General features: G+C 47.1%; 7 protein-coding genes across 7 annotated transcripts; 3 read left to right on the top strand and 4 right to left on the bottom strand.

Moving 5' to 3' along the window:
• The first annotated feature begins 246 nt into the window (after window positions 1–246).
• Window positions 247–2,821, top strand: LY89DRAFT_498195 (uncharacterized protein). Its single transcript, XM_018207938.1, has 7 exons — window positions 247–685; window positions 782–1,399; window positions 1,450–1,590; window positions 1,636–1,868; window positions 1,971–2,493; window positions 2,551–2,629; window positions 2,697–2,821. Exons 1-7 carry the CDS (start codon window positions 626–628, stop codon window positions 2,705–2,707), a joined length of 1,665 nt encoding a protein of 554 aa, XP_018072867.1. The 5' UTR covers window positions 247–625; the 3' UTR covers window positions 2,708–2,821.
• A 420-nt stretch (window positions 2,822–3,241) lies between these two features.
• LY89DRAFT_706296 (biotrophy-associated secreted protein 2) lies at window positions 3,242–3,681 on the bottom strand (the record flags this gene model as incomplete). The annotated part of the gene is made up of 2 exons (XM_018217512.1): window positions 3,567–3,681; window positions 3,242–3,507 (listed from the first exon to the last, which is right to left on the bottom strand). Exons 1-2 carry the CDS (start codon window positions 3,598–3,600, stop codon window positions 3,242–3,244), a joined length of 300 nt encoding a protein of 99 aa, XP_018072866.1. The 5' UTR covers window positions 3,601–3,681.
• A 2,351-nt stretch (window positions 3,682–6,032) lies between these two features.
• Window positions 6,033–7,209, bottom strand: LY89DRAFT_667601 (NAD(P)-binding protein; the record flags this gene model as incomplete). The annotated part of the gene is made up of 2 exons (XM_018212985.1): window positions 6,033–7,050; window positions 7,106–7,209. The coding sequence occupies 2 exons, from the start codon at window positions 7,207–7,209 to the stop codon at window positions 6,033–6,035; spliced, it is 1,122 nt and encodes a 373-aa protein (XP_018072865.1).
• Window positions 7,210–7,862: 653 nt separating this feature from the next.
• On the bottom strand, window positions 7,863–9,523 carry LY89DRAFT_498174 (uncharacterized protein). Its single transcript, XM_018207937.1, has 6 exons — window positions 9,345–9,523; window positions 9,102–9,289; window positions 9,015–9,051; window positions 8,894–8,961; window positions 8,390–8,831; window positions 7,863–8,334 (listed from the first exon to the last, which is right to left on the bottom strand). Exons 1-6 carry the CDS (start codon window positions 9,418–9,420, stop codon window positions 7,970–7,972), a joined length of 1,176 nt encoding a protein of 391 aa, XP_018072864.1. The 5' UTR covers window positions 9,421–9,523; the 3' UTR covers window positions 7,863–7,969.
• A 1,233-nt stretch (window positions 9,524–10,756) lies between these two features.
• Window positions 10,757–12,823, bottom strand: LY89DRAFT_582089 (uncharacterized protein; the record flags this gene model as incomplete). The annotated part of the gene is made up of 3 exons (XM_018209142.1): window positions 10,757–11,812; window positions 11,860–12,099; window positions 12,146–12,823. The coding sequence occupies 3 exons, from the start codon at window positions 12,821–12,823 to the stop codon at window positions 10,757–10,759; spliced, it is 1,974 nt and encodes a 657-aa protein (XP_018072863.1).
• Window positions 12,824–13,392: 569 nt separating this feature from the next.
• On the top strand, window positions 13,393–15,042 carry LY89DRAFT_717121 (uncharacterized protein). Its single transcript, XM_018218322.1, has 2 exons — window positions 13,393–14,797; window positions 14,860–15,042. The coding sequence occupies exon 1, from the start codon at window positions 13,627–13,629 to the stop codon at window positions 14,584–14,586; it is 960 nt and encodes a 319-aa protein (XP_018072862.1). The 5' UTR covers window positions 13,393–13,626; the 3' UTR covers window positions 14,587–14,797; window positions 14,860–15,042.
• Window positions 15,025–16,285, top strand: LY89DRAFT_498084 (uncharacterized protein). The gene is made up of 2 exons (XM_018207936.1): window positions 15,025–15,950; window positions 16,014–16,285. Exons 1-2 carry the CDS (start codon window positions 15,326–15,328, stop codon window positions 16,247–16,249), a joined length of 861 nt encoding a protein of 286 aa, XP_018072861.1. The 5' UTR covers window positions 15,025–15,325; the 3' UTR covers window positions 16,250–16,285.
• Window positions 16,286–17,612: the final 1,327 nt, after the last annotated feature.

The following is a 17,612-nucleotide window of genomic DNA, read 5'->3' as shown; positions in this document are numbered from 1 at the left end:
GATTTGGAAGTAGTTCATTCGATATACACCACGAAGAACTCAACGTCTTCATTGCTTTTTGAGTAACCCACTATTATTTGGCCGCACGTCGATCTTATAGTCTCATATCATTTGTTCGTGTCCTCAAGATCGCCATATGAAGTGCTATGCTCAGACCACAGGGGAGTCCAAGACACCTGTGTACACTTCCGCGTTCCAATGTCTCGACAAACCTTAAATCTATCAATATCACGCACGCAAGCCTGCCGCTGCGGATATCACCCTACTGTCATCACAAAAAAGTCGGCTCGAGCACTTAATGTCAGGTTTGAATAGAGTTTCATGGATGATTGAGCAACCTGTTCCGAAGTATCCGATGCTAGATGCTGCGGAGGCTGTGGAGGAAACCGAGCGCGCACCATCCCATCGGGTCGTATTCGTTTTACTTCATCCAACCTATTGAAACGAAAGTGGGCGAGATTCTGTCACTGTTGCCTCGAGAGATCGCCAGCTCTGACAACACACATTACATCCCGAATATCCTTTCTTCTAGATATATCGTGGGTCCTGCGCAATCTCTGTCCGTCTGAACTCTCAGTAAACGTCAATCCTAGTCTTATTTGTTACTTGGCATCCATATCCAGCAATGGTCAACACTGGCAAACCCTCAAGTGGGTACCATATGTGCCGAAAACGGCGTATCAAGGTACCTTTCCCATTCTATGATGTCATGTGTTCTATTCGCGTTGTCTAGATAGACTATTCCCACTGGGAAGAATGCTAACTGAGTCAACCTATTTAGTGCGACGAAGCAAAACCACATTGTATGAGATGTCAGAAGTCAAAACGTATATGCCCCGGATATCGAGACTCGGCGCAGCTTCAACGATTCGGTGGATCAAAACCAACTAAGAAGCAACGCCATGGAAGCGATAAGATCCACAATCTATCGTTCGATGAACTCATCGATAGTGTCATTCTATCAACGGCAACCTCGCTGGATTCACCGGATTATAGTATCGATAGTACTACTCTCGCACCTTCCCGAGAGTCGTCGAGAACGCCCTATGAGAAGACGACCTTGACTCTTTTCCACTTCCAGATACCAATAGAGGAACAAACAACTTGCTTCTTCACCACAGACTTTGTGCTAACCCCTAGGAAAGCGTCTGGCATAGGGTTTCTTAGCTTTGTACTCCCGTTCAGTGCTCTTGCCAAGACAAACTCTCCTTTCCACCAGGCACTCTCTGCTTCTAGTCTGGCGAGCTTTGGATCCCGCTTCAAAAGAAAATCTCTACTCCCAAAGGCACATGAGCAATACATCGAATGTGTGAAGGGCATCAAAAAGTCGTTATTGGAACCTCGGGCGGCAAAGGACGATTCGATATTGGCTTCCATTCTGCTTCTCACTATCTTCGAGGTACGTCTGTCTCCGTAAAGTGATCAACCATTTCATAACTTCAATTCTAGCAAGTGACCCTCGTCGAGACGAGCCTCAATGGGTGGAGCTCCCATATCGAAGGAGCTATTGCTTTGGTCAGACATCGTGGCGAGGAATCGTTCAAGACGCCATTGAGTCGGAACTTGTTCAACGGGGTCAGAGAATTAATGGTAAGCGGCCTAGCTAAGTTCTGGACTGAGACTTACAAGTATCAGACTATTCATTTCATGGCCAAGGCAAAACCGATAGATAGATCGATAGACTGGCTGTATCACACTCCGGATGATATCTTCGAGCACAGATACGCCACGCTTAATATGAGGCTTGTTGACTTGAGAGCGATTAACAACACTGTCACAGTGCCAGGGCCCCGGACAACTAGCAAGACCGTGAAAGTAGTGGAACTGCTACACAAAGCGAGAACTCTTGAAAAAGAATATCGAGAATGGCAAGTCTCGTTCTTGTTTCACCCACTCTCACGTATCCCTTCCAACGATTACCCTACCTTCTGATCTGTATACTCTGCACCAGCTAACAAAACAAACTTCAGGTTTGAATCCCTATCGTCCTCCTACTCCGCAATGGCCTGGCTAGACTCCGAGACTACCACGACCACCAATATCGCAACATCAATATCCCACCCCGGCCGAATTGACCAATACGAAGAACTCTACCAAGCCTACGAATACAACGTGGCCCGTTCCTCCCAAATCCTAATCTGGACCATCATCCTGCGCTGCATCGCCTGGCTCCGCGAAGACACTGACTACCGAATCTCAACCGAGTATCGGGACGCCGCTCGACGGTGCCGGGAACTGATTCAAGACATCGTCTCCAGTATCCCTTACTGTTTCCTGTGGGATCAAGACTGCTCAACAATGATGCCTGATAAAGTTCGCTTTTCTTGCGAGCATGTGGAAATGAAGGGAGTGTCGGCTGTTTATTTGATGTGGCCGCTGTATGTGGCAGGGAATTCGGACTTTGCGACGAGTTCGCAGCGGTTGTTTGCGAAGGGGAAGTTGGCTTATATTGCGGGGTCGGTGGGAATCTGTCAAGCTAGCTTAATCCTTCAGGTATGTTTACCATTGAAATCTTTACTTAGTGTCTTGTTCTGATGCTGAGATAAATAGATATCTGCACCTCACCCGTCAACGCTGATAGCTCTGGACAAAGGCATGCTTCCAACCCAATTCACCCAGAGGCAAAAAGGTAAGCACATCAAATTGCGGCATATCAGGACGATTAATAGTGGCACTTCAGCTAATTGATCTTCCAGGATGCCACTGAGTATCGGACGAGATGGAGATATTTCAGATTTAACATGGAATTTACATTCCTATTTATTCGTCTGGGCTGTCAGGAAGTGAAAGATAAGAGTTTAGCTTCTATATACTTCTACCATATATTTATTATTCTTGGAAATTTGCATCCCATCCTGTCCGAACCCTTCAATTTCGGATCGGTGCCTATCTTTTCCCATTCAACCCATGTTCAACCAGTCAATACTTAGGGCTCACTGATGATGCATAGATAAAATTTGCCAGTGTTCTACCCCGCCTCAGTGTATTTTACCGTATTAACTTCGACCTAGATGTAGAAGAGATAGGGAATGCCTCACTGTTCATTCACTTTGATCTTTCATGGAAACATTACAGTGGATCTTTTAGATTTACTGAGAGCACATCTAAGTGTTGGCAGCCCAATGCTAGTCGTATCACAGTCATCCAAAACGCCCTTCATCCCATCTCCAACAAAAGCCCATGTTGATTCATCCCAAGTCTGTCCCCCAGATCCCCAGATCCCCAACCATAACACCGTAACCTAGAACCCTTGCTTGGCAACCTGAGCCTTAGCAGCCGCAATAGTAGCAGCAGCATTCGGATCAACGAATCCACATCCATCCTTTCCATTTTGGAAAGCAGCAGCCTCAGCAGAGCAGACACCGACACCGCTAGCGTTGGCGCAGCATGCAGATGAGCAGTCTGCATCCGCAACGCAACCTCCTGTGATGAATTGTGCCCCGGCGCCGTTGCCAACGTTCTTTGCTCCGGCGTTGTTTGGAGTGATGGCGAGGACGGTCATCGCGACTGAGGAGGAGAGTTAGCTCTACTGTATTAGGAGAGAAGGTGCTTGGGACAAGACGTACAAGCGAGAATGGCGAGAAGAGTGATGCGGACCATTTTGATGTTTGGAGTTGGAGGAACGACTGAAGTGGCAATTAAAGTGATTAAGTTTGGTAAAACTGACGACGCCGGGTCGAGTGTTGGAAGAATGTAATGAAAGTAGATTGAGAACGCTGCTTCTGAGTTCCTTCCCTGAGTTTCCAACCTCTATATAATCGTCCGCTCGCTTATGGCTGGCTCTCCTACACTCGTCTTACTCCCAGTCGGCGAAAGCGAGTGCGGACAGTAAGCGAGTGCGGACAATAAGTACCGCGACGCGCTTTTTGTATGCATACCTCACCAAAAAGCGCGTCGAAATACTTCATCCCCGCAGAATTCTGTAATAATTATGCCTCGAAAGCGCAAGCAAGCACCTCGAGCAGCCCATCTCAACAAGAGTTCTTATCTTTTATGCGCGGTACTCGAATTGTCATAGTCACAATTTCTATAAATAATCAGCAACTTCGAATCCTTTCACAACAACGAAAAGAAGAAATTAAAGACAAGTATAAATCGCGCAAATAGATACAAGTCAAGGGTAATATAACCAAAGAAGCAACTCGAAGAAGAAAAAAGGAAGGAATACTAAGCTTAATAAAAAATAGTTGATAAAATATAGCGCCAAGAGAGGGATACTGCATATCGTACTAGTGTTGAAGATAGGTAAGAAGAGAGAGATTAAAAAAAGCTACTCAAAGCTCGACTTTCTCGAAAAAAAACTCATCTATAATAATAACCCGATACTACGTCCTATCATAGATACTAAAAACATCTAGTAGTCTCTACAGCCCTCCGACCGTGCGATTCTAAGGAAACTCAAGAAGGGCCAGAAGAGACCTGAGCTCCCCTCCCTTCCCAAGCATAATAAAGACGACGATATAGAGATTGTTATTAATACTCAAAGTAATCCTAAGCTTCAAACTAACTTTATGCCATTACCCCGATTCGAAGACTTAAATATCAAGAGTGGTGGTTTCAACTCTAATAATAGTAGAGATTTAGACGATTTGTTGGCTCGGGTAGGTGATAGTTTAGAGGGGGAAAGTGATAAATGGGACTTAGTGTCTAGCGATTTAGACGATTCGGAATCGAATGTAAATATAGAAGAATAATTGTCGCATCTAGTGTAGAATTTATCTGGAGGGGTGTACTTTCACACTTATTTTTGCCTTAAAGTGACATACAAAAATTGGTTGGGTACACCTAATTGTCCGCACTCGCTTACTGTCCGCACTCGCTTTCGCCGACTGGGAGTAAGACGAGTGTAGGAGAGCCAGCCATAAGCGAGCGGATGATTACTGTTGCTGAGATGAGCCAAGCCGTTCATCTGAAGTTAGGTTGCTGTCATTGTTCCACGCCGGTACAGAGGAAGAGCAACTACAGCCGTGATCAGAAACAGGACCACAATCTTGGTATTCCAACGTTGGCAATGAGTGGACGTTCTTTCCATGGCAAAGGTGTGTTGGTGTTGATTCCATCCAATTGTCGCTGTGGTGGCTCTCGGGATGTTTGATCGACCCCTGAACCGCATTTTGCCGGATGCGGGACATCTGAAGATCTGCGACATTCTTCGGATGAGGTGAGCGGCTCGAGAATTTGAATCTCGGGAAAAGCGTGTGGAAACTCTTGTGTGCCAGTGTTGATTCGTTGGACAATGATTGATTGGAGGGAGGTCATGTTTTTGCAAAAACTTTGGGGGGCTGACTTTTGACTATAGCCGATATGCATTATCACTTTGATCTTGGTATACAGTTTCAGCAGAATCGAGAATCGATTCACATGGCATCTTGAGTTAAATGCATTGGACCCTGCCAGGCATCTGTCAAGGACGTGATTTATTTCAAGACACTTATCGGTTCACCCACTGGCTGGTTGAGACACAACAGCGCTTGCCACTGACATCATTGTGACGCTTGAACAAAAGCCTCCATACATAAGTGGAGTATCATATGAAGATTCGAATAATCTAAGGAGCTGCCATACCGACAGTGAACTCTGGACTTTCGAGGAGCGTGGCAGCTTCAAGTCACCAAAACCACTTCTTCTAGCCGAAGAGGTTGGATACCTTTATGAACAAGAATGGACGAGCAAAGGCCCTTGTGCTGACATGGGATTTCTCATTGACCTCATAAGCGATGCAGTGAGGCGGATTAATGGAAAGATGGATGTTGAGCGCTTGTCAAGAAAATGCTCAGGCCATTTGTGGTGTTGATCTTTTCCATCTTCGGTCAAGATGGTGCTGATTGCACTAAAATCATGCACTGACTCTTGTGCATTGGCAGTGGGCTGGTGAAGGAAAGCTTGTTTCACTTTGAGGTTGTTGTCAGACATGGGTTTCGACGTGCCGCATGCCAACACCTGACATCGTGTCACGACCCGCAGACTTTGGTCTTAAGCTTTTCGATCCACACACGATGCATATAATTAAGGTTTAACGTAACTATGATATTCTAGCCTTGCCTTGCAAGCTGCTTGTACATCATATCATACAGCTGCAACTCCATCGAAGCATCCGCTGCTGTGGTCTTGATCGCCTTCCCATTGACAAAGCATTCATACACTTCCTTCAATTCGACAGTATATGGATCTTCGAAGCTGGACAATATCTCGCTCGAAGACGACTCTCCAGCCTCGTTGAACTCGTCGACTTTGACTTTGATAGGCAAGCCTTTGACAAACGGCGTGTCGTACTGAATGCTCACCGTCTTCCGTTCTCCATACACGGCTAAATGCGCATCAAATCGAGGAACATGGTCGATCCCGCTCTCGTACGTGACGGAAAAGGGCTCTCCAGACTTGTTCCGATAGTTGAACATTGCAGAGTAGAATGGCTCATTGGCTGAGACACCAGTGACAGATTCTGGAAAGCCAAGAGCTTCACGCATCAAGGACAGATCGTGAGAGCCAAGGCTACCCAGAAAACGGCAATATTGGATATCTTTCTCAGAGACAGCTCGACCTGGAAATGCCTCTGCGAACAACTTGTCCAAATGAACCTTCCGGTCTTGTGCAGCGTTCGCTGGGAAGTCTGTATACTTCCTTGGACTCGTTCCACTCTGGTTGACAAAATGTTCGTTCTGGCCGATAATGTCCCTAGATCTTGCGTACATAATTCGAGGGATGCTGGCAACTTCTCGCAGGAAGGCTTCGGTGAACGAAGGCGCGTATCGACGCATATAACCAACGAAGATCTTGTTCCCACCTGTAGCTTTCTCGGCCTCCAATATTCGTTGGACAGAGGGCATCGAAAGTGTAATGGGCTTTTCTATAAAAACGAGCTTCCCAGCTTTGAGAGCTGATATGCAGAGCGGTTCGTGGTATTCGTCGGCGGCTAAGATCATGACAAGATCGACGTCTGGATGGGAGATGGTCTCGGAGGGATTGATGGTCTTGTGCGAGACATTGAACCTGGCTGCGGCATGGTCAACAGTCTGCTGTGAAATATCGCAGATGGATATCACAGAGTATCTAGAACCTGTCAGAAGGATTTCTTTCATTTGTGGTTCTGTCTGGAAACACGTACAGATGGTTGAGCAATGCAAGAGTTGGGAGGTGAACAACTTGAGCGACGTCCCCGGCGCCGACGATTCCCACTCTGAGCTTTCGTGCTGATTGAGAAGATGCCATGATGAACTCGCAGATGGAGGGGAAGTATGGGTACTCAAAGTCGAGCGGTGACAATGAGAGGGTTCGTTCCGCTCTTTATGAAGCTGTACGTACATCGTGCTTCCCCACTACTCGTATGTACCCCGCGCCTCGAGCCGAGTGCCCCATCATTTACTTCCTCGATTGGGCATCTGTGATTGGACCAGCGCGACTCGCGACGAGTTGAGGGAGCAGAAGGATTTGCGAAGGCATTTTCATCTTTGGCGAAGAGTTGCGCTTATGTAAGCGTTCAAGCGCAAGTTACCATCAAGCCTCCTTTTCACAACCCCTCGCAATCATCTTTCCGAACAGATCAATTTCTAGCATTGGAATATGTAGCTGCACAACCATGGCCAAAGTATTTTACATCTGTATTGCCGATAGCTAATAATTTGGTTTTGCTGATAGAACCTTCATACCCTAGAGTCCGGGTACTTTTCTCCTCGAAGCACTCCTATAGAGCAAACCATCGAGATAAACCACCAATCTAAATACTTCAGTTCGACTCTTGTGTGGATAGCTCTCGCACTAGAGCTGTCCATACCTCATTCTCTCATGTTTCAATTGCCTGCCATGTCATCTAAAGCCTCTTGTAGACAGACCTCACAAAGCTGGCTCTATCTACGAATGCTGGAAGTGGATTCTTACTTATATTGTCCAATTTACCAAATATACTCATTAACACTATAAATTACACCAAATGACACCTTCCAACGCTCGCCCAACTGCTTACCAAACAAGATCAGAAGAAAGATCTATTCGAGTGGATAGTAGTCATCGTCTTCGTCCTCTGCGGAGCCACCAGGCCAATCTGACTTTCCCTCATCCAGACCACAACCAATTCCGTAGTCTTAGTAATCGGAAGATTCGGCAGTGGTTTATCCTCATACCACAGCCGTCGTTCACCTCTTTGTCTGTCTCTCCAAGCAAGCTCTCCAAACCAGGAAGAACGGACTCGATTCGAGATATTGCTTTTCCACCGCTGGCTGGTGGAGAAGAGTTCAGGGATGTATTTTACGATGAGCGGGCGTAGGGAGATGAGGCAAGAACAGATGACCGCGGTGTAAACTTCGATTATTGACCAGATTGTGCTGTCGACGTCGTCCCCTGCTTTTACATTAGTCTTAATGTTCTGAAGTACTGAGATCTGCAAGTAACGTACAAGTCTGATCTATTGAGGTATTGAATTGGACGATATATTTCAGTCGAACCATGCTCGTGATGCAAGCGAAAGAGCCCAAGCTAAGCATGAAAGCTAAGGCAATCTTTTTCTTGGTCGTAAAGCTCAGCTCGGTGAGCTGCCGGATTGGAAGCAGGATGACAATCAAGTCTTCCACAATACTGACAATGCCACCCGAGTATGCGATCAGATTGAGGTTCAAGCAACGCCCTTGGATACTTGTGTCCCAGATACTCTTGATAGGCACGCATTGGAAAATGACGACAAAGACGAAAGCCAGAATATGAACGACCATTATTCCTATTGCGATTTTGGTGATGAGCTGGAATGTTTTGTCGGGGAAAATGCGGAGGTAGAGGAGGAGGATCGAAATCTTGGCAGCCGGGTGGACGATTGCGTAGAATATTTGGGAGATGTAATAGAGCTGATAGGCATTAGAATGTTCTATCCACTAGATCTTAGATATAGCTGATAGTTCATACATACTTCACGAAGGGAGGGTATATTTTGAGGTGGGATGTTGTAAAAGTGTTTCCCGAAGCCTCTGTTAGCATCTGGAATCAAAATTAGCCTTGGGTGACGCATATTTTGAGAGATATATCAGTACTTAATATTGGGATGACAGCCATCGGGACTAGTAAGACCTAGAGAAAAGCGTCAAAGATATTCATGTCAGGGTATGACAAGTACCCACAGCACAGAGCAGGATCATCCAATCATCCCACCAGAGATGTCGTGATATGAGGTACCGTGACAGACATCTGAGAGCAATGATCGGGAAGGTAATGGCGGATATGACGATCACGCATTGTATTATTGCCCTACTCCTGGATGGAGTTGGGATGCCCTCGCAGATGTCGTCTTGAGCAACTGTTGCAGCAACTTGGTATGTTAGCGGACCGGTCAGAACATATGAAAGTGGGAATCAGAAGCGTACGTATTTGTTCCGTTGCATTACAATTGCTCTGAACGCAAATAGCAAGGTCGGCTTGCATCGTGTTGTTGGCGCACATGCAGTTTCTGATGTCAACCAGTTGACAATTGGCAGCTTCCAGCTGTGTCAAGGTGCATGTTGTCTGCTATTGTCAGCAGTAGATCAGTGAATTGTGTCTGGAGGCTTCTGACAATGCAGGTTGGCAACGTTGCCAAGAAAGCAAAAAATGTCTCATTTGCAGGTACGTTGCTCGTCGTTTGTGAATGGGAGATTTGAGTGAAGGCTGAAGCAACAATAAGAAGATGCCAGAAAGTTAACATATTGATAGTTCAGCGAACATTTGGTCAATAGCCATGGCTACCTAGTGATTATAGCAGTATCTTGTATACCTTAAAGACATGGAAACCACTATAGGGTCACTATACGCCCAGGATGTTGAAGTACCCGCAACACCAACGACAATCTGGGGGGCAACATGCTGGTCCCCCGCCCTGCAACCAAGTTCACCCTGTGGCCTGAGCGCGCTCATGGGACATATCGAATGCAATCTTGACAGGCGATAACATGACACATCCTTCGAGCGCAATCCATCAAGTATCGTGCATTGACCTCGTGTCACTGTCAAACTGTGACATGCATAATCTTGAAGAACGGCGTTTCTGCATACGCCATACACTTGGCAATTTGTCTAAAGAAGAATGGCTGTGTTAACGAGACAATGAGCCCCTGTAAGTTTTCCTGGAAAGGTTCGCAGGGCTCAATTTCTCTCGCCTAGACGAAAGTCATCATGGTTCTAGACTTTGGGATGCCCCTCTGTAATATAGAAAAGCCCTTGGCATGGCCTGTGCGACTCTCTCCGCGACCAGTAATGTCTCTGCATCCATCCCAGATACTGTCCAACAGATGTCGTTACTTGGCTTCGACTCACACAGAACTACTGCCTGATAAATGACCATGAGAGATATCAAACAAGGGAACACACTACTGTCCATGATAGATACAGTATATCGATGCGAGGAAATCTTCCATGCAAAGAAATAATGTTACTAGTACTTCGGGTTTGTCTCGGATCCCTCGATAGAGTTTGTACTATGTACGAAACCCAGTAGACTTTATAAGCGACATGCATGTCCAGTCCCACAGTCCGTGCCTGGCCCCCGCATTGCGACATGCTCGTAGCCTCAAGGTTGTATTTGATATTGGATCCTTGTTCAAGAAGGGAGATAAACGTCTTCGGTCCGTGCCGAAGTTTTTCGTGTTTCAATAGGGCGATCACACACTTGCAGCACAAGATGTCAGAGTGAGGAAGCGAATTGTTAACCGACAATCGCAGTGATTGGGGGCGCTTATAACATTGAAATCTGCGGTTGCCTTCATTTTTTGTGACGTCGAGAACTCCTCGACTTTTGTCGATTTCACTTGTCCGTGAGGCTGTCCCCTTTCTTTTCTTCTGGCCTCAGTTTGCTCGGGCGCTGCTGTAGATGCTGCCATCGGACCCCACTGAACGCAACAACGGCATTGAAAGCTTTATCTCTTCTCCGCATATTTTCCAGGAGCACGATTTCAGCATCTTCTTGCTCTCCCATGCCATGCATCCCGGCCCCACCTCCTTTGCCCCTGAATCTCAACTCAAGCTTGTCCATGCCTGTGGTGACTTTCGCTAAAGGACTCAGCACCGACGACCGGGTTTGTCTTTTGGACATCTCAACAAGATCGGCGAACGGCTTGTCAAAGCTTTCGTGCGGAAGAGATTTAGCGAGAGAAGTAGCGAAACGAATGCCGTGGGTGGAAATGATGAACTGTCCTGGCATGTGACAATAAGTGCAACCGAAGCTCAGAATGTCCCGCTGCTCGTCAAGTGATATACTTCGGCACGTCGCAAATGAATCCGCATCGCTACCTGTTCCTGGCACGCATGATAGTTGTTCGTCGTGGATGTCGCCTGCTTCATGGCGCAGGATCGCCTGTCGCACAACAGCGGCACGATCTTGTAGAAATCGAAAACACCATTCCGAATGATTAGGAACTTCCCACAGTGCCCATTTCAGAGGTGAAACGAGAAAGCGATATCGAGGATACAGCGACGAAATAGGCCAGCAGATGAAAAATGTGAGGCCAATGAAGAACCAGAAGAGTCTCAGAGCGAACCGAGAATCAGTCAGCACGCTGACAAGAAACAATGAAGCAATCAGGCAGAGAGTTGCAAATGTGGCCGGAGGAGAGCGAAAATGGTAGAAGTTGTAGGTAGCTTCGAAGAAGGAAGCCAGATCGGCAATTTGGACTTGGATGAACGCACCAAGTTCTTCCATCAACGGACCAAGCCAGTCATCTGATCCATGTTTGTCCATGAGCTCACCGACTTTGAATGCGGTAGCTCCACGGTCGAGACTCCTGGTTATACCTTGTCGTAATGCCTCCAAGGATCGGGGGTAGTAGTAATTCATAATCGTCGAGTACAAGATGTAGCCATACTGAATGTGTGAGCCGAAGTTGGTCAATGTTGCGGGTTCTATCCTACCAAGAAAGTCATAATATGCGACATGTACCAAAGAATGAAGTATAACGCCATGATTTTGCCGGTTCGCCAAGGTTTTTCCCATCTATATATACGCCGTATATCCAAAAGCAAAGTCTGCACGGGTGCGCTGACTATGATGAGTCGTTCAACATGCTTGCGAAGGGTATCAATATCGAAAGGAAGCTCTTGGAAGTCGTCAATATATTGCGCCGAAAATGCATGTGAGCCGTGTAGCAGTTTCTACTTCTAATCAGCGCCTTGTTATCGTTACTGGGCTTCAACTCACATAAGCAATCCACTTTCCCCAATTAAACTCCAATACCCCGCAGTCGTCCTCTTGTTCGAAAAAGTTGTCATCAGGGAATGGTAGAGGCGGTATAGCATCCACCACTCGTACCCTCTGAATATGTCTTGCAGTGATCCATGCCACTCTCATGTTCTGTCTTGCTGTTTCCATGTTTTCGATACGCTCCTCGCATTGATTGATGCCTTCATTCTTTCTGTCGAAGGCCCCTTCATCGTCACTGTCATCCCTTCTGCCTTCCGCTTGCTCCAAATCATCGTGGGCCTCCAGGAAATCCAAATCTGCTTTCCGTGATAGATATGGACGACTCTTCGCAAGGGTGCCGGCTGTCTTCTTCGTAGCTCGGGTTTTGATTGCTTCTTTAGGATGGACGATAGCAGCTGCAGCCTCTTGGACGAGGCCAAGAGCCTTACCCTTGATACCCGAATTCCCAATCCGGGTCCTATTTAGGAACTTGGATGTGTTGAAAGCTGGGCTGTTATCAAGCTCATCCAATGCTGCTTGGTATTCCTCATCTTCTTCTGCCCCCGACGACGAGTCGATATGCAGAATGTGCTTTGCCTTCCGCTTTACCCTGGCTTTGAGACCACACTCGTTATCTAGGTTCGAGGCACCGCCAGAATAGGGTATTTTGGAGGTACTGCCATGACTTCCTATCATAGCCCCTTTCATGCTTCAACTCGGGAGAAAGACATGGACAAGAGATATTCGACCTGAGCATGCCTGACAGACAAGAGGGGAGGGAACACCATGATGTGCTTGTGGAGACTTCTCCATTGCCTTGATATTTGCTAATTTCGCAAGCCACTCGGCACGGCAACGCATCATTGCTCTTAGTCCATTGCGTATTGGATGTCATCGGAAGTTTAAACTTGAAATGGTTTGGTCATGAAAATAAACTCGGGACTGGCCCGCTGTGGCTGGTGATCGTGACTGACAAGTAGCCACAAACTAGCCCGTGCCTCAACCGATGTGGCTGGAGCTCTAAGCTACAGAAGTGAAATTTAACTTCAACAATAATACAACTCACTGCACCAACGCTCCTCGCCATATTATCTAGCTTGATGAGGCCGGCATGCCATCTCATCAGGTGCGTACCACTAATCTCACGATGGCTAGTTCAACGAAGGTCCCTTCTAACTCTGGCAATCGAAACGTCGTGCGATGACACCAGTGTGGCTATTCTCGAGAAGCACGGCAACGCTGCCTTCCTACACTTCCATTCGAAGATAACATCAGACAATCGATCATATGGAGGGGTACATCCTCTGGTGGCGGCCATATCGCACCAGACACACCTCTCTGGCTTGGTAGAGAAAGCGTTGCAGTGCCTCCCAGAAACATCCTCTGCAGACTCAGAGAAGTGCCTTTCCCTTTGGAGCAATGATCATGGCAGAGCAACCATACGAAAGAAACCGGAGTTTGTGACGGTCACGAGAGGGCCTGGTATAAGGGTGAGCTTGATGGCAGGTTTGGACTTCGCGAAGGGGCTCTCTGTAGCATGGCAAGTTCCACTCCTCGGAGTGAACCACATGCAAGCCCATGCCCTCACACCTCGACTTGTCAATGCTCTCAATGCAACAGACCAAACATCTAAGCAGCTGACGCCTGCATTTCCTTTCTTGTCGTTGTTGGTTTCGGGAGGTCATACGATGCTTGTTCACTCCAGGTCCCTATGTGACCACGAAATCATAGCAAATACGACTGATATTGCCATTGGAGATATGATTGACAAATGTGCCCGGGACATACTTCCGCCTCCATATCTAGCTTCGGCCAAGGATGTGATGTATGGGAAGTTGCTGGAAACATTCGTGTTTCCCCAGCAGCCTTCGAGATATGATTATACCCCGCCATCATCCTTCACTAGAACGCGCACATCCACAGACCCAACCCACGATTGGGTTATCAATCCACCATACCAGGCCCCTGGTAATCAGGGATCGATTGGACATGCACACTCTTTCACATACTCTGGAATTGGTTCATCAACACGGCGAGTGCTTGAGCGAAAGCCAGACATGGATTATGGTGAGCGGCAAAGTCTCGCAAGGGTTGCGATGGAAGTAGCTTTTGAGCATTTAGCTTCGCGGGTTCTCTTTGCCCTTGATCGGCCTGACATCAAGAACATCAAAGCTTTGGTTGTCTCAGGAGGTGTGGCAAGCAATCATTATCTCAAAGAGATACTGAGGCAAAATCTCAACGCCAATGGATATGGATCTGATCAAATCGAATTGTTATTCCCTCCGCCACAATTCTGTACCGACAACGCAGCAATGATTGCATGGACAGGAATGGAGATGTACGAGGCTGGCTGGAGGACGAAACTGGATGCACTGGTAACGCGGAAATGGGCTATTGACCCTAGGTGTTCAGATGGTGGAATTTTAGGTCTCGATGGCTGGAAGAATGTCAAATCTTGATCCCGATATCTTTTGCAAACTTCGTTGTCCACGCTTCTTTCATACATTATTCTCTGCTGCTGGCTTTGTTCGACTGGTAGTTGCAGTGACTTATGGAGACTCATGATCGTCTTGCCCTTCATCTAAGGTTGCTTGCCTAAGATCGGCAGTCAGTTGCTACCCAATCCAATAATGGAAGCCGTGAAAAGGGGTGCAGATCGATTGGGCTATGGTAGGAGATTCTTTCATTGAATATGTGTCGGATTTGTCGAAGAGGAACTCAACTGCTGGCAGGTATCACAAGGTCGGATTGTAGTGGAGCTTGTGGACGCTGGAGTTTGGTTTAAAGCATTCCTTTGTGAGTGAAGAGAGTGGTCCGTCTTGCCTGCTAAAACACCGTGCTCATTGACGCCTCCTTTTAAATGAGTTCCGCTTGTTGACTTCTTAGTATGTTCAAGCCGCATAGATGGAAATAAGGTTTGCAGATAAGCGGCCTGCTCGATAGGAAGTTTATGGAAATTTTCTGGAGTGTCTTCGACTCCCCTATGGATTCCACTGCTAGTCGACTTCACCCATTGATCAGGGACTCATTTGCACACTAGATATCAAATGAAGGTAGTCCTAACTCAGTAAGCTAAGCGAATCATGGCCAAGGGCTTTGTGGTCCATCTTTTTGATCTTTCCGCCTTCATATTCCTGTCAACACCAAGCCCAACACAAATTGGCCGCCATCCTTTCCACCCAGCCAGGAGTCGACACAATGGCACCAAGAAAGCCCAAGAAGAAGCCTCTGCCGACTAAAGAAGAGACCTTCCTTACGAACGCTAGGACGTTGCGCGGCAAGTTCGAGATGCTTCTCAGCAAATATTACACTCTCGATGCGGAGAACGTGGAAAATCCCACCTTCAAGCCCGCCTTAGCCACCGTTGATATCAAGGGCGAAGAAACCTTCCACGAGATCAACCAGCGTATCCGGGCATTCGTTTCACGATTGGAGGGACCTCCGGTTGGCAAGATGGTTCGCGAGGCAATTATGATGGATCGCGAGGCTGAACTTGAATACGAGCGATTCTCTACAGAGTACGAAGAGATGTCCAGCAAGGTGGTTCGATTGACGGCTCGTCTTGAAGGCCGAGAGATTGAGGAGGAGGAGACTAAGGAGGAGGAGACTAAGGAGGAGGAGACTAAGGAGGAGGCTACGAAAGGAGTTCTAGCAGTGGGCCAGGTTGAGAAGGAATCCGAAATCAACAAGAGCGAAAGATATGGAAGCAGCGGAGGAGGTACCAAGCCATATTTTAAGCCAGCCGCTGAGCCAATTGCCAAGCCAAACGCTGGTAAAAAGCCCGCAGGTTCGAACACTAGTGTCAAGCCGCACCCTCCTACTGGTTCGTATTGATTCCAAAATAATCACCTCCTCAATGTATCTGACACTAACAATTTCTTCTTAGTCCACCAACCTATCATGGCTCTCACTTCTAACACAGATCGTGTGAAATTCTACTCCCAGAATCCGGGTAGATCTTCAAACGCTATCTCCCAGCAGATCGCTCACACCCTGATTTCTCCTGCTTCCCTTGTCCATCAGACGTTCGGAAACGGTGCATTCGTAACACCTCAACAAATCTGGGAAGCACGTTTTGGTAATAACCTAGCATCGGGCGAGCCAAAGGTCAACAAAAAGTAGTGGAATACTTGCATAGAATTGAGATGATTTTCTTATTGCCCTTGTTTTCAGATGTGACGTCGGTCAGGATGATTATGAGCTAGCCTTGTGAAGCCTCAGACGAACTGGTCCGAGCGTAAACCCATTTCCAGCGCGCTTGCCGTATACAGCCTCGCAGTAAACTTCCACAACAATAAAATATTTTCTTTCGCAAATCTTGTGCCTGGTAAATCACTATCTTGTTCTTCAAAGCCTATATGCTCATTGGCATTGCCTAGAACTATTGTCCACACATCCCAGAGTGCTTTCCGACTCCAGCCTTGTCTTTCGATCTCGACAACCTAGACCCCGCTCTTCACCTGAACAATGCCCGACAGGGTAGAAACTTCAGTCCTGGATAAACTCTTATCCTCTAGAGTTGGACGACTCCTCGCTTTCTTTTGTGAATTTCATGAAGATTTTGATTCTCTGAGATTCGCTTTTGCGCCAAAGTCTAGCTCGGAACGAAGATTCCTCTTCGACAAAATTTCAGGTGTTCAAGATATCAGACTTGCAGCATTACGCGATAGGATCAGGTCGCTCAATGATTCTTGCAAAGAGGCTGAGGTTGGGCTTGACGGCGCAGAACAACAAGAATTCGACCGACTCAAAGTCCGGCTTGAGCACATGATCAATGCTACGACAAAATTGCGAAAACAACTCGAAGGCGGAGGAGGACATAACTATGACACTGGAACTCCGCTCTTTAAGGTAGTCGGAAACAACCCCTCATCGCGTCGTAACCGTCAACCAGCAAGAAGACTGCAACCAATCCGTTTGCCAGCCAAGATAGTCAAGCCCGTCACAGTAGAGAGTTCTCGCGTGTCGATAGAACCTACACCCTCTTCGCCTATCCAAGCATCTACGTCAAAGATGCCAGTCTCACCACTTCCTTCCAACTCCGGTATCCCCACATACGACCAGCTCAAAGCAGCTTATCAAGAAGCAATGAAAATAAATACTGAGTTGGAAACAGAGATCGAATCTGCCAAACACAAATTTACTCAAATGAGAAACAGATGTCAAAGTTTGGAGGAGGAGCTGGAATGGTTCAAGGAAGAGTTGGCTCGTCGAAATGGAGGCGTTCCTGTGCTTCGACCGTCACCGGAACGAGTTATCAGAGACAGATTCACAACCAGCAATCGAATGGCTCCCAAAACTCACGCAGAGCTTCCCAATATGCCTTCTAACGTCATTCCGCCTTCGAGTCCCCTGACACTTCCGTCATCTCCTCTCATCAACCCGTCGAAAATGTTGGCAATTCGCGGCTCCTCCAAAATCTTCCCAGATGCACGCAAGAGAGCACGAGAGCAATTTGCATCGCTCTCTAAGTCAGTTTCCAAGT

Source organism: Mollisia scopiformis, assembly GCF_001500285.1.
Source record: "Mollisia scopiformis unplaced genomic scaffold LY89scaffold_9, whole genome shotgun sequence".
NCBI lineage: Eukaryota > Fungi > Ascomycota > Leotiomycetes > Helotiales > Mollisiaceae > Mollisia > Mollisia scopiformis.
This window is presented reverse-complemented; position numbering and strand designations above follow the sequence as displayed.

Bases quoted from the DNA above. Each gene is read 5' to 3' on its own strand.
- LY89DRAFT_498195 (XM_018207938.1), top strand. From the start codon at position 626: ATGGTCAACACTGGCAAACCCTCAAGTGGGTACCATATGTGCCGAAAA. The intron at 1,400-1,449 runs GTACGTCTGTCT...CTTCAATTCTAG, and splicing joins TGCTTCTCACTATCTTCGAG to CAAGTGACCCTCGTCGAGAC. The intron at 1,591-1,635 runs GTAAGCGGCCTA...TACAAGTATCAG, and splicing joins ACGGGGTCAGAGAATTAATG to ACTATTCATTTCATGGCCAA.
- LY89DRAFT_498174 (XM_018207937.1), bottom strand. From the start codon at position 9,420: ATGTGCGCCAACAACACGATGCAAGCCGACCTTGCTATTTGCGTTCAG. The intron at 8,832-8,893 runs GTATGTATGAAC...AATGCCTATCAG, and splicing joins ATATACCCTCCCTTCGTGAA to CTCTATTACATCTCCCAAAT. The intron at 8,335-8,389 runs GTACGTTACTTG...ATGTAAAAGCAG, and splicing joins TACCTCAATAGATCAGACTT to GGGACGACGTCGACAGCACA.
- LY89DRAFT_717121 (XM_018218322.1), top strand. From the start codon at position 13,627: ATGGCAGGTTTGGACTTCGCGAAGGGGCTCTCTGTAGCATGGCAAGTT.
- LY89DRAFT_498084 (XM_018207936.1), top strand. From the start codon at position 15,326: ATGGCACCAAGAAAGCCCAAGAAGAAGCCTCTGCCGACTAAAGAAGAG. The intron at 15,951-16,013 runs GTTCGTATTGAT...ATTTCTTCTTAG, and splicing joins CAAGCCGCACCCTCCTACTG to TCCACCAACCTATCATGGCT.